At 40.5% G+C, this 14,587-nt stretch overlaps 1 protein-coding gene across 1 annotated transcript in view; it reads right to left on the bottom strand.

Annotated features, from left to right (window-relative positions):
- U2SURP (U2 snRNP associated SURP domain containing) overlaps positions 1-11,907 on the bottom strand; it is a 62,668-nt gene extending 50,761 nt beyond the window's left edge. The window contains 3 exon segments of the mRNA XM_017882279.1: positions 701-832; positions 2,475-2,519; positions 11,766-11,907. Coding sequence (XP_017737768.1) covers positions 701-832; positions 2,475-2,519; positions 11,766-11,810 — 222 coding nt within the window. The 5' untranslated portion in view covers positions 11,811-11,907.
- Between the last annotated feature and the right edge of the window lie 2,680 nt (positions 11,908-14,587).

Raw genomic sequence — 14,587 nt, 5'->3', positions numbered from 1 at the left:
TTTGTAACTAAAAACAGGGTATTTTAAAATGGGTTCTTGTAAAATAAATCTAGGCAAAGTAAAAATATATTTATACCTAGAAATATTAAACAAGAAAAGTAATTTGTAGTAGTTAATACTGGCTGGTGATGACTGTGTTATGCGACAAATTTAACCACAAGAAAAAATTACTTGACATAGAATAAAAGTCTAAAAGAGCCTGAGAGCACTTTACAGATCTAAAGTGAAGAAGTTCCTTCTCTGTGTTCCTGTATTACCCTGGGCACTGCACTTATTAGAGTGAATAGCACCTGCTCCTGTTTACTTTCCAAAGTGAAACTATAAGCTCTCTGGAAACAAGAATAGTGTTTCAATGATCTGTGCATTTCCAGTAACTGATATTTGGTACTTGGTTCAATAAATTTTTGATATAAGTGGGGAAAGATAAACTTGACAATTAACCATTTTAAATCCAAACACCACTTTGCTTTTTGAATAAAATTTAAAACTCTAAAATGAAATATATCTCTCATTTGAGCTAAAAGGATGTCCCTACATAAATGAGTTTACTGTTATCCCAAATACAAAAAGAATGCTATTTTCAAATAGAGTAAGATGAAACACATACAAAACCAAATACTCAACCACTAAATTCAATCAAGGACAGATTAACATCATTAACTATCCTTTCCTATCTTTACCTTATCTTATCTATACTCACTCTTGAGAGATTCTGATGAGGAGAATCACAAAGGCTTTCACGGGCACTTTCATTCCTATAATTATGTTTTCTTGGGCTCTTAGGTCGTGTCCGACTTGGCATATCACTATCTGAAGGTCCAGATGCATCCATCTTCAGGAAAAGCAAAACAAGAGAAAAAACAAACCACACATACATACATATACAGCACTGAAAACTAGAAATAAGCCATGTCAGATATTCACAAATTTCATTGTACATTATCAAAATATCACATCCCTTAATATCACCATTGATTTCATCAAAAGAGTTCTTTTTTTTTTTTTGAGACGGAGTCTCGCTCTGTCGCCCAGACTGGAGTGCAGTGGCACGATCTTGGCTCACTGCAAGCTCCACCTCCCAGGTTCACGCCATTCTCCTGCCTCAGCCTCCCAAGTAGCTGGGACTACAGGTGCCTGCCATTATGCCCGGCTAATTTTTTGTATTTTAAGTAGAGACAGGGTTTCACCGTGTTAGCCAGGATGTTCTCGATTGCCTGACCTGGTGATCCGCCCGCCTCGGCCTCCCAAAGTGCTGGGATTACAGGTGTGAGTCACTGCACCCAGCGTAAAAGAGTTCTTAAGAACAGGGGAAGTTTTCAATAACTCTTAACTCACAAGCTTGAATTTTATATTGGTAACAGTTGTTTTCCTTGAAGTAACAGGTTCATTATCTTCATTTTCAAGAAAATGTCTGCCAAAATCCCCAAGTCTGATTCACCATAGTCTGCCTATCAGTCACTCCCAAGTAAAACTAGTGTTTCATGAAAAAAGCAACTAGTTTCATTTCTCAACTCAACCAAACATCACATTTTGGTAAGCATAAGTGTTACATGTACTTCTTATCACATAGAATATTAAGACAAACTATACAAAAGATCAAGACAATGGTAAATTTTTACTGCTTGATGAAGCAGTAAAAATTATTTCTAATTATGCTGATTTCTCAAGTGAAATTATTGTGCCTGCTGGGGAAGAATATAATGACTACACATATATTCTGGTGTCATTGCCTTGATTTGTGCTGAAGTGCCAACAGTTTACCCACCGAATGCTTTTGCACTTCCAGCTATATTTGCATTAGTGCAAGTGCCAAATTGGTGAAAAAGGCATAAATAACGCCTTAGTATTATTACAAAATAGTTTTGAATTCACAGACCCTTCTCAGAGATTCTCAGTGACTCCCAGGGGTCTTCTGACTCCCAGGGGTCTTCAGACTACACTTTGAACACTGCTGTAATAACATAAATAAAAAAATACTTATTGCAGTATTATCTATCCAAAATGTTACTCGAAAGCTTTAAACAAAAAATAAATGCCCATCAACAAACAAATAACAAACAACTGCACCTCCCCACCATAGAACATTATGATGCCTTAAGAAAGAACAGATTAGAGTTATAACAGTTTACCTGCAGGGATTTCCAACACATGTTCTGTGCAGTGAGAAAAGCATGTATATAATGCATTCCGATAGTCAGTGTAAGTACATATACGTATGTATGTACAGATTTTTTTACACAATAAAAATCATAAGGAAATATACATACTAGGTTTCTAACATGGCTTGAGAGGGCTAACTTATGCAAGTAGAACGTAAAAAAAAGGAAGGCACCTAGAAAAAAAGAGTAAAAGGAAAAAAAGCACACACAATATAATTGTACTTATTTGTGAAGTAAAATCATTGATGTAGGGAAACATATGAGGAGAAATTAAATTTTAAAGGAAAAAAGACAAAGATTGCCTTTTATACTCACATGTGAATCTGAAGATCCAGATGAATGAACATCTGATGATCTCGTCTACAAGTATTAAAAATAAAAGTCAATAATTTAAAAATGTCTTACACTAACAAACGATGTCTCTCATGTTATACAAACTTAGTATTTCCTAACTTCTGGCAATTTCTCCTCAGTTAATTAAACTGAGCAAAGGCAGTCTCTGACTTAGGAAAAGATTATGATACAAAGTAAACGTGTAAGTCATTTCTTTAAAATTCAGCCTGCATATTTCCAAAAATATAATACAAACACTAGTGGGATATATATGAGGCACAATTACCTCTTTATAGTATACACTGGAAACCTAACCACCATTTATACAACAGAAGTTTTAAGCAAAAGCTCTTCCTAATCATAGATGCATCATTTACTGCCACAGTACTGCCCAGCAACTTCTTGGTTCACAGTACAAGAACTCTCTTCCTTTCTCTAACCACCCAAAGCCACATAAAGAAATCCACATATAAATCCTTGCTGTCTATTAAAAGGTACAAATTCTGGCCGGGCGTGGTGGCTCACTCCTGTAATCCCAGCACTTTGGGAGGCCGAGGTGGGCGGATCACCAGGTCAGGAGATCGAGATCATCCTGGCTAACACGATGAAACCACGTCTCTACTTAAAAAATACAAAAAATTAGCCGGGCGTGGTGGCAGGCACCTGTAGTCCCAGCTACTTGGGAGGCTGAGGCAGGAGAATGGCGTGAACCCAGGAGGCGGAGCTTGCAGTGAGCCGAGATCGTGCCACTGTACTCCAGCCTGGGTGACAGAGCGAGACTCCATCTCAAAAAAAAAAAAAGGTACAAATTCTGCAGAAAGTTCAAGAAAATATTACCAAATTTCAATACGGCACCATTTACAACTCGTTTTAAGGGAGATGATTCTATAGCATGACACAGGCTTCCTGGTGGCACGAGAAAGAGTTCATATGGTATCTGTCAGCAATGTCAGCTGTTAAAACTTCAATTTTTCTTAACTGATCAGATTATACATGGTATGCAATAATTTGTTTTCACTACGCATGCATGTAAAGACAGAGATGACAAGCTGTAAGGCTATTAACTAAATATATGCTATCCTTCCGAAAGAAAGATTCTCCAAGAATTTTTACTTGGGGATCCAAAATATAACTGTCACTGAGCTGTTTTTATTTTTGAGGGTATAGGGTAGTGAAATTTTACTTGTTTCTATTTATATATTTAAGTGTTAAGTGTTCAAATGAAATCAAGAATATTGAGATCACAAATATCTCACCTGACCCCAACTCCAAGTCCAGATGTCACATAAAGCACAAGACAAAATATTTTAAGAGAAAATTGAAGATTCGTATGTTATTTTAAAAAGAGCAAATCAGGAAGATTAATATAGATCCATACAGTATTGTTTTATTTATGTTGTCCATACATAAGGCTAAGAACAGCTGGTAAGAATTTTGCACTGAATCAATTTACTCCTCTGAACTCCACTGTATTGCACATTAGCATAGAGAAAAATCAGCTCAGGGCAACCAAGTACTGGGACACCTCCCATCTCATTCTTTCTTTTGTTCTTTTTTTTTCTTTTCTTTTTTTTCTTCAGACAGAGTCTCACTCTGTCTACCAGGCTGGAATACAGTGGCAGGACCTTGGCTCACTGCAGCCTCCGCCTCCCAGGTTCCAGTGATTCTCCTCCCTCAGCCTCCTGGGTAGCTGGGATTATAGGCACGTGCCACCATGCCTGGTTAATTTTTGTATTTTTAGTAGAGACAGGGTTTCACCATGTTGGCCAGGATGGTCTCGAACTCGCGACTCAGGTGATCTGCTCGCCTCTGAAAGTGCTACGATTACAGACATGAGCGACTGCACCCGGCCCCATCTCACTCTTTCTGTCCATGGTTTTTTTGTCCCCAACTTTTGTGTCCACCTTCATTTTCTTCTTGCAGCTAATCTTTCTTAAACGTCAAGATGGTACAAAAGAAGAAAATTTTTAGTATTAACTATGAAACACACTCTGAAACATATCTTGAAACTCATCAATTTACAAATATCTAGAAATTTAAAAATCCAAAAGAATAAACAACCATTCTTACAAAAGAAGTTCAGGCAAGAGGCTGAAGGGACTGAAAAAAATCAACGGCCTGGGCCGGGCGCAGTGACTCACACCTGTAATCCCAGCACTTTGGGAGGCTGAGGCAGGTGTATCAAGAGATGGAGACCATCCTGGCCAAATCTGGTGAAACCCCATCTCTACCAAAAATAACAAAAATTAGCCGGGCGTGGTGGTGGGCGCACGTAGTCCCAGCTACTCGCTGAGGCAGGAGAATTGTGTGAACCCGGGGGACAGAGCTTGCAGTGAGCTGAGATCCTGCCACTGCACTAGAGCCTAGGCAACAGAGTGAGACTCCGTCTCAAAACAAACAATAACAACAAAACAAGTCAACTGCCTTCCAATACACCAGTATTAACTTGCTAGGTAACAAAACATCCTAATCATAAAAGCAACAGAAAATACAAAACATCTAGAAACCAATTTAATAAATGTATATAACCCTTGTTAAGAAAAAACAAAAACTTTAGGAGAAATCCAGTTACTCAAGTCACCTTTTCAAAAGATTCATATTACTGGATGGGAAAATTCAATATAAAGATAATGTCAATGATACCTAAATTTCTTTATTTAATACAATCTCATTCAACAGCTCTAAATTCCAAAGGGAAATACCTGCAAGAGGGCAAAGGAATTGCCAAAACAATTCTAAAGTTCACCCAGAAAGAATAAGCATCCAAAAGAATAACTAAGAAAGTGCTACCCTTTCTTTAGTCTTTTATGCCATCACATCCAAATCATTTCTAGCATTTAAAAACAAAAGATACAAGAACCTAGACATTCTGCCCATTTCCATACAGTTAACTCTTCCCTGACTCCAAGTCGTCATCAAAAGATGAAGCTCTATAATCTTTAAGAATCTCACTTGCATAACCATTCATCAAATAAAATAATCTCTAATACAAAAATGAGTTCAAAAGTAACAATTTTGTCAGCTTTCAAAATAATACAATTTGATAAATTTGATAAATTTGCAAATAGAGCAATAACAGCATGGTGTAGGACAATGCACCGGTGTACAATGTAGGACAATGCACCAGCTGATTTCAATTAGCTTAAGATGTCACTAACCACATTTTCACCAGACATTTTCCACTGATACACACCTATAGCTAAACAGCACTCAGCACAGAACTTTTTAAGGGTTAAGAACAGTTCAAACAGCAGTTAACACAATTTTTAAAAGAATAATCAACTTCTAAAGATAACAGTCAAGGGAAACAGTAAATATAGCACTACTTCAGAAGCTGAGCCTCTCCCTCTTCTTAACCTGGAACTGAATTGTATTATTTGTCTTGAGTTTGGCTTTTTATTGTTAACTGAAGAACACAAACGAATGATGCTTAAAGATCTCCTGAAGTCTACAGCACCTTATCCAAATGAAAGGACCCAAAAGCTGCTGGATGGAGTGGCTCACGCCCGTAATCTCAGCTACTCAGGAGGCTGAGATTGGGCGACTGCTCCAGGCCAGGAGTTTAAGACCAGCCTAACAAAGCAAGAACCCCGTCTCGGGGGGCGGGAGGGAAGAAAGCAAGCAAAGAAAAAAGACACAAAAGCAAGAAATGAAAAGGAAGACTAAGGGAAGTTTGAGACGATAAAGTAGCATACACAAGAGAAATTTTGGAGCAGAGAAACCAGACAGTACAAATGTGGGGAGGGACAGCAAGAAACATTCTGACGGCTGCTAAGGGGATAAAAGTGAAGCCAACTACACTACCTATTGCCCTATAGCTTGCTGGCTGAGAATAAAACTAATTTTCTTCCAGCTGCTCCAATTTTACTTCAAGCGAAAGCCCCACATCTGAGTTTCCAAATTAGCAAGCTATCCACAGCAACATTCCTCCAACACCACCATTCTGCCTAGTGAGCTCTCCATTCTCGTATCTGTCTCCTAATCTCCCACGTTTCTCCTCTCACCCTCTAAGAGCAGCAACTTTCATTTCCACAAGTTTAACAATCTCTCCCGCAGGAAGCATAACACCTTAATTGTACTGTCTTGACTCTCTTCTACTAGACAGCATGCTCCTCAAAAATGGGTAAAAATGGGTACGTTCTATTTATTTTTTTTTTTTTGAGACAGAGTTTCGCTCTTTTTGCCCAGGCTGGAGTGCAATGGCGCAATCTCAGCTCTCATGGCAACCTCCACCTCCCAGGTTCAAGTGATTCTCCTGTCTCAGCCTCCCGAATAGCTGGGATTACAGGCATGCGCCACCAGGCCTGGCTAATTCTGTATTTTTAGCAGAGACGGGGTTTCTCCATCTCCTGACTAGTTGGTCAGGCTAGTCTTGAACTACCGACCTCAGGTGATCCACCCACCTCGGCCTCCCAAAGTGCTGGGATTACAGGCGTGAGCCACCGCGCCCGACTGCTAAAAATGGGTACATTCTTAATTTACCATTTTCTAACTCAACATCACGCACAAGATCTGGCAAGTGACAGAGTCTCAATATATTTGATTTGTCAGAACAAGTACCTACCACCAAACAAAATTACACTCCACACTGTCAACATACTAGGCTGTCCACTCATTAACCACAGCTACCTAGCTTAATACCACTATCCAAGCCAAATCAAGGTATCCATCTTTAAAAAAAAATTCACAAAATCATTAATACAAGCACTATGTAAATAAAGTTAAATAACAAACCTAAGATGATTTGTTAAATTACTCAAAACACTACCAATACTATACGAAAAGTTGTTAAGTATACTCTGAATAACCTATAGCTTATCTAACCTGAGGAAGGGCCTTGTGAAAACCTTTAACTCAGGGAATAGATGCCTAACACTACCATTAGCCTCAAGTGCTACTGACAAATGTATCTTGCTTTCAAAAACGTTATTTCAGCAAAATATACAGCTCACGGCTGATGTGCAATAAAATGTTAAAACTACCTATACTAGAATAAGAGGCAAATAGTTTGTAATATTACTATTTTTGATTTTAATATCTTGTAGCAAGTTTTCTTTTATTCCAAAATGATGGCTCCTTGTAAAAAACAGTGGGGGGTAGAGGGGTAGATGTCTTCAACTTGCATACTAAATGAGCTCTTCTCTCTATGATACCTAGTAAGGCAAATGGGTATCTTTCTTAGAAGGTTTTCTTTCCAAGGAAAACAAATTTTCAGAACTAAAAAACAAAAGTGAAAATAAAACTGCACTTTCAGAAAACAATCAATTCAATCCAGAAAGATAGGAATTATTTTTAAAACCATACCAACAGGCATATTCTAGCACCAGTGCTGCAGGTTCAAGTTTCGAGAAAGTATCAATCGAGAAAATGGAAGGAAGTTCAGTTCTACCTTCCACACCAAACCAAAACCTTCTACCAAAAAAACTACCTTATATTTTAAGATAAGGTTACAACCATATCATAATAAAGATTCAGTTTAAAACTGGCAAGCTGTGAAAAGCCTAATTTTCAAGGTATGTATTTTGTTTGGACTTTTTCATAAACTTTCAGTTACCACAAAAAACGAAAACTGGCAGTAATAAATACCTAAGGTTCACAAGCCTTGAACAGATCTTCATTTTACTTATTTCTTAAAAGTGATACTTTTGTTAATCAGCAAAGGCAGTCAATCAAAACAGTTTCCAAAGCAATTCAGCACTGGATGTGCAAGAAAGTCTGTAGTTTTTTCTGTTTTATCCATTCACCTAACTTAATTTTTGGCGACACGGCAAAAAAGAAAAAAAAAGCCATAGTCACAGAGTGAAATAGCAGGGCACGCAATTCCATTACATTAGCAATATTACCAGCACAGGAAATTGCAGAAGGAAAGAAAATACTAAATTTTCTTCATATCCTAATTTTGCTAAGTAAACAACTGACAGTCAAAAATAATAATTTTTTATAAATTAAATTATAAGGAAATATGTTTAACAATTTTATTAGCAAACAATTACAGACTCGCTCTCTCTCCTCTCAAAATCAAAGCTACAACATAACGTCAACACCCCTCCCCAGCCAAGCAATATTTTAGACTAGTGATAAACAAATGCACAGGAAAATTTTAGCTCATTTCTAGAACATTTATTAAATGTCTACATCTGCCAGGCTCTAAAATGCAAAGCACAACAAAATTACACAGAAAATTAAAGTGCATAGGGGTCTCTTCATTAGGGACAATTATGAATAAAGGTAAGTCATTCAAGTATACATTCATAAAGTATCATTTTAAAACTAGAGGCCAGGAACAGTGGCTCACGCCTGTAATCCCCGCACTTTGGGAGGCTGAGGCCGGAGGATCACAAGGTCAGGAGTTACAGACCAGCCTGGCCAATAGATGAAACCCCGTCTCTACTAAAACACAAAATACAAAAATACAAAAATACAAATAATAAAATACTAAAAGTACAAAAATTAGTCGGGTGCCTGTAGTCCCAGCTACTCGGGAGGCTGAGGCAGAAGAATCGCTCAAATCCGGGAGGCAGAGGTTACGGTGAGCTGAGATTGCGCCACTGCACTCCAGCCGGGGCAACAGAGCAAGACTCTGTCTCAAAAAAAAAAAAAAAAAAGCAACTAGAAGACCTGTAGAGGTTATCTAATCTAATCTTTTTATAATTAAGAAATGTTAATAGTTTTGCCATACTGTATATTTTAAAATTACCATTTTCCCAATGTCTAGAAATATAAGCATCCCTATCCATATTAATAGGAATTTAACTACCAAAGAAAACGACGAAACATCAAACAGAAGTATCTGTTCACTCCATCTGTATTGTAAAACATAAGCCACTCATCTGTTCTTTCCAGGGGAAAGGAAATCAAACCAGGTATCAAAGGCTAGAAATTCCAAATACTGTAGTATTAGCCAAAACGATCTCACACTTGCTCTAACAAATTTTGTGTTAGAAATAAAAAGCAGTGCTGGGCACAGTGAATCACGCCTGTCATCCCGGCACTTTGGGAGGCCGAGGCGGGTGGATCACGAGGTCAAGAGATCCAGACCATCCTGGCCAACATGGTGAAACCCCGTCTCTACTAAAATACAAAAAATTAGCCTGGCGTGGAAGCGGGCGCCTGTACTCCCAGCTACTCAGTAGGCTGAGGCAGGAGAATTACTTGAACCCGGGAGGCGGAGGTTGCAATGAGCAGAGACTGTGCCACAGTACTCCAGCCTGGGCGACAGAGCGAGACTTCTTCACAAAAATAAAATAAAATAAAATAAAATAAAAAGCAGCTATCTGGGCAGTCATTATGACGGCTGATGACTTAGATTCCAAATCACAGGATTAAAATTTATCCTGACATTTTGAAAGTTAAGAACTTATTTCCACTAAAAACAAAAAAGGAGAGGGGAAAGAAACTAAAATTTATTATGTTGTACTTTATAGACACTAGCTCATTTAATCCTTATATCAACCTTGTAAAAAAAGAATTATATCTACATTACAAATGAGGAAATTGAGGCTCCAGAGTTTAAGCAATCTGCCTTAATATTATCGCAAATGTAATTAATTACCAAGTCAGGATTTAAACCCAAATCTCTTTTGCTAACAAAATTCATAATCTTCCCACTACATTATGCAGCCTCCAAATTAGTTAAGATATTCTGATTCCTTTTACAGACATCAGTAAGAAATCTGTTAACAGCATCAAGAGATTATAATCTAAGGCAATATAAACAGAAAAGATTACTGGATAATCCAATAATTTATTTATAGGGGACAGCCATCATTCACAATCATGAAAAGTACTATTTCAGAAGGAAGCCTGAACATAGACATTGAAATGTTTTCAATGTATCCAAAACCTCAAGTAGGGAATACTTAAAATATTACTTTGAGAAGAAACAGAAATTGTGAGGCTTATGCATGACTTGTTATGAATGTAGCTAACTTTAGCAATAGCTCCCTAACGGTATGTTCTTGTCATGAGTCTGTTGAGAAGAGCTGGTAGAGCGAGTTACCCCTGTATTCCCCTCGCCCCCAAAGAGGGGGAGAAGACGAAATGTACTGAGGAGGGAAAAAAACTGACATAACACCTTGTAAAGCAGCCGAAACTGGCCCCTTATCAAAGTCTGAATGTAACTAAAGGATGTCTGGTAAGACCATTACTAATTATGAACTAATTATTTTGGTGTACATCATTCACCAAGTGGCATAAACAGTCGGATTAGAGAATGCAAGTAGAAAACGAGTTGATGTTTCTCAGAACTGTAAAAGCAAGCTTCTCTCTTACCGTAAATTTAACTTTCTAATAACCGATTTATAGTCACACACACTCTTTAAGATGTAACAGCCCCTAGCACCTGAAAAAGTGTTATACACCTTTTTGCATCAGCATCGGAAAGTTTAACTACCTAGTGGCAGTACCAATTAATATATTCGAGACCAGAAACCCAAAGCAAACAACGATTAAATGTCCCGCCCAAGATGGCAACTAAGAACCCAACCTTACTAATGCTAAACTACTACCACAGCTCACTGGTTTCACAATACGTGCACAGGATTCCCTGTAAACACAAATACAATTTACTAATCGTATGTAGCTTAAAAGTCTACGGGGCTTCTCTTTTCACTGTGTTTCTTCAACATGAAGAAAGAGACCACGAGTCCTCTACCCTAAAAAGTGCTTTTTACTTCCCCTTAAGGTAAAGACCACGTGTAGAATGTACATTCACCTTGGCTATGAAGCACTGCAAAGGAGAGCTTGCTCCCGCCTCTGCATTTCCCACTTCGCGTCTTTGCCCTAGTGGTCCTCCCCTCACAGCTGGCGACCCTAAAGATTATTTATTCCTTGGAGGGAAACTGAGGGAGGCCGGAAGTGAGTGAGATCCAAAACCGAGAAAAAAGCAGCACTTAAGCACCGGGAAGCGATTCCCGCCTCTCTCCCAGGCGCTGTCTGGAGGCCTCAGGGCGCAGGAAGCTGAAATACAGGAGAGCGTTTTCACGACTTCGGACCTCAATCTGAATTCCTGATTACACTCCAACGCCAAGCGCGGGCCGAAGCACTCACGCCACCACCGCCTGGGCACGCCAGTTTCGAGCTGAATCCAGGCTGGGAATAAGGGGAGATACCAGGCCTCTCAACCTGCGCACCACGGTGCGGCGGCGCCCGGGCCTACCGTCGCGACCAGAACGCAGACCCCAATCCCAGTCGCCTCTCACAGGCCAGAAGTGTCTGTGGGCCCCAGACGACAGTGGTAGATCTGCTGACTTACGAAATTTTGTCAGAAATTACCTTTGAACTGGCCTTCTGAGATCCGCCTGGCGTTTTGTCCGCCATCTTGAGCTTTGCCCCTCCTTCGGCGGCAGCAGCAGCACGGGCGAGTCGAGCACCGAAAGAGCGGATCTCAGCGAAGCCCGCCAGAGGAGCCTGCAAGGCTGAATAGTCGACTGTGGAGATAGCGACCTTGGGGGAAGCCGCTCACGTGACTTCCGGTGTCAGTAATTTCCTCAGCCGCCCTCCCTACGCTAGTTTTCCTGGGAGTCACGGTGTTTGGTCACGTTATTGGGTCCGGGAATTCACAGTATCTCCTTGTCCAGGGCCAGCTGATATTTCACTCTCTTATCGTAACGCCAACCCTTGAGAGATGCGAACCAGTCGTATTTCCTTTGTGGGAAGGGAGCCGCTTTTTAAACACGTGCACTGGCCATCTAGGGAGTAGCTTTTACTTCAACTCAAAATAGGACTGGAGCTGACTGGTGGCCTGGCGCTCGATCGACGGAAACGCTGTTCTCGCCACTTCGGCAGCTCCCACGCTTGCAGTCTGCTCATCTTAAGATGGTGAATGTTGACATACGGTTGCGCCCGAAAAGCGGAGAAGAGGAGCGTTTGACCCAACCCGAGGGTGATCCAGTAGACACTGTTAAGGGCGTCTGCGGAGTGGGTGCGCGTGGAGACAGTCAATAAGAGAAAATCGTAAATACAGACGGTATTCTAAATCTAGCATGCATGTAAAGTTGTGTGACATTTTAAAAGATTACATTTTACACTTTAGTATTGTTTTCATTTTTAATCACATAAATGGGGGAGCACCATATTAAACTGTTCTGTACTTAATACTTTTTTAAAAAGTTATTAATCAGGACCTAGATTCAAAGAAGGAAAGCTTGCTTGACAAGACTATGCCTGAATCAGGCCAGGCAAGGAAAGAAAGGACATTCCAGAAAGAGGGAGTAATTGAGGTAAAAGCCTGTGGCATAAATTAGTACAGCCGGTCTTGCAGGTCACCTTAAGCAGTCGTTTTATTAGATCAGGTGTGGAGAGGGACGTGGTTGGACGGGGTGTGGGTGCAGGTTCACACAGCGCCCCGTCACCATCGTGCTTAGGAGTTAGAATTCTATTCTCAGAATGAAGATCGGCCTTTAACAAGGTTGAAATGGTCAGATTTTTATTTTAAAGTATTGTTCTGAGAGCTAGGGAGGGAGCGGAGGGCGTTCGTAGACCTCTCCCTAATTCATTTATTCAAAATATTTTGGAGCCCCGTTTTGTGTGTAAAAGCCTGCCCAAAGTGTTGTAGGGCTTACAGAGACAGATAAACATGCATTGTCTTCATATGCTTTAAAACTTAATGAGAAATGAAGGAGACAAGGAAACCGCAAACTAACACTATGCATAACTAAATTGATGCTGCAAGGAAGGATCAATAGCTGAGGGACCTCTGAAAGAAGTAATTAATTCTGAGAGTAAGAGTGAGGAAAAGAGACGGGGCGGGGGAGGGAGGGTGGTCATAGAGAATAAAGCATTTGAACCAGCTCTGAAGAAGTAGAATTTTGTTGAATGGCGGGGGTGGGGAGCGATGGAAGCACTTAGAACAGGAGCTGACACAAGGCTGGCCCCTCAGGAAAGATTAACAGACTTATGTGCCAGTCACTAAGGAATCAGCAGGCCAGGCCTCCTATTCTGTATTAGTGTATGAGGGTAGAAGAACAGACAGTAAACAAGAAATGATCAGAAACTGACAAGTGCTACACATGAAATTAGAATGACTTGCGCCCTCCAACGCAATTGAATTTACATCCAGTGCTGGTTTCTGTCATACTTTCTCAGTTCTGGGCCTCTTCCCTCAACCTTGCCCTGACCTCTCATTGAAGTATAATCCAATTCTACTCTTGGTGAAGATGTCCCTTCCTCCAGGAAGGCTTACAGTCCTCCCTCCCCACCAATCCTAAATGAGAGACCCTTCTTCTGTTTCCAAGGAACCTATACTTTCCCACTTTGAAGAGCTCAGGACACTAGATCTTAACTGGGTTTTGTTTTGTTGGGTTTTTTGTTGTTTTTTTGCTTTTTGAGAAGGAGTCTCGCTCTGTCGCCCAGGCTGGAGTGCAGTGGCACAATCTCGGCTCACTGCAAGCTCCGCCTCCTGGGTTCACGCCATTCTCCTGCCTCAGCCTCCTGAGTAGCTAGGATTACAGGCACCCACCATCACGCCCGGCTAATTTTTTTGTATTTTTTAGTAGAGACGGGGTTTCACCATGTTAGCCAGGATGGTCTCGACGTCCTGACCGCCTGATTCACGCGCCTCGGCCTCCCAAAGTGCTGGGTTTACAGGCGTGAGCCACCGCGCCCGGCCTAGATCTTAACTGTTTACAGCATAGGATTAGAAAGTGAAATCATCAGCTGAGATGAAGAGGAGAAGTGGGACTGGGTATGCCTTGTGGTGTTCTAAAAATGCCACAGGCTGATTTTGTCACTAGAAAGTGAATATATGCGCCTGTAATCCCAGCACTTTGGGAGGCCGAGGAGGGCGGATCACAAGGACAGGAGATCGAGACCACTGTGAAACCCCGTCTCTACTAAAAATACAAAAAATCAGCCGGGCTCGGTGGCGGGCACCTGTAGTCCCAGCTACTCCGGAGGCTGAGGCAGGAGAATGGCGTGAACCCGGGAGGCGGAGCTTGCAGTGAGCCAAGATGGCGCCACTGCACTCCAGCCTGGGCGACATAGCGAGACTCCGTCTCCAATAATAATAATAATAATAATAATAATAATAATAAAGAGTGAATATACGCAGCTTTTCAGGCAAATCCCCAAAGTTCTACTTATTTTTAAAATAATTT

Source organism: Rhinopithecus bieti, unplaced genomic scaffold (genome assembly GCF_001698545.2).
Source record: "Rhinopithecus bieti isolate Rb0 unplaced genomic scaffold, ASM169854v2 scaffold_12642, whole genome shotgun sequence".
In the NCBI taxonomy this organism is placed as follows: domain Eukaryota; kingdom Metazoa; phylum Chordata; class Mammalia; order Primates; family Cercopithecidae; genus Rhinopithecus; species Rhinopithecus bieti.
Note: the sequence above shows the minus strand (reverse complement) of the source record. Positions and strands in the feature narration are given on the sequence as shown.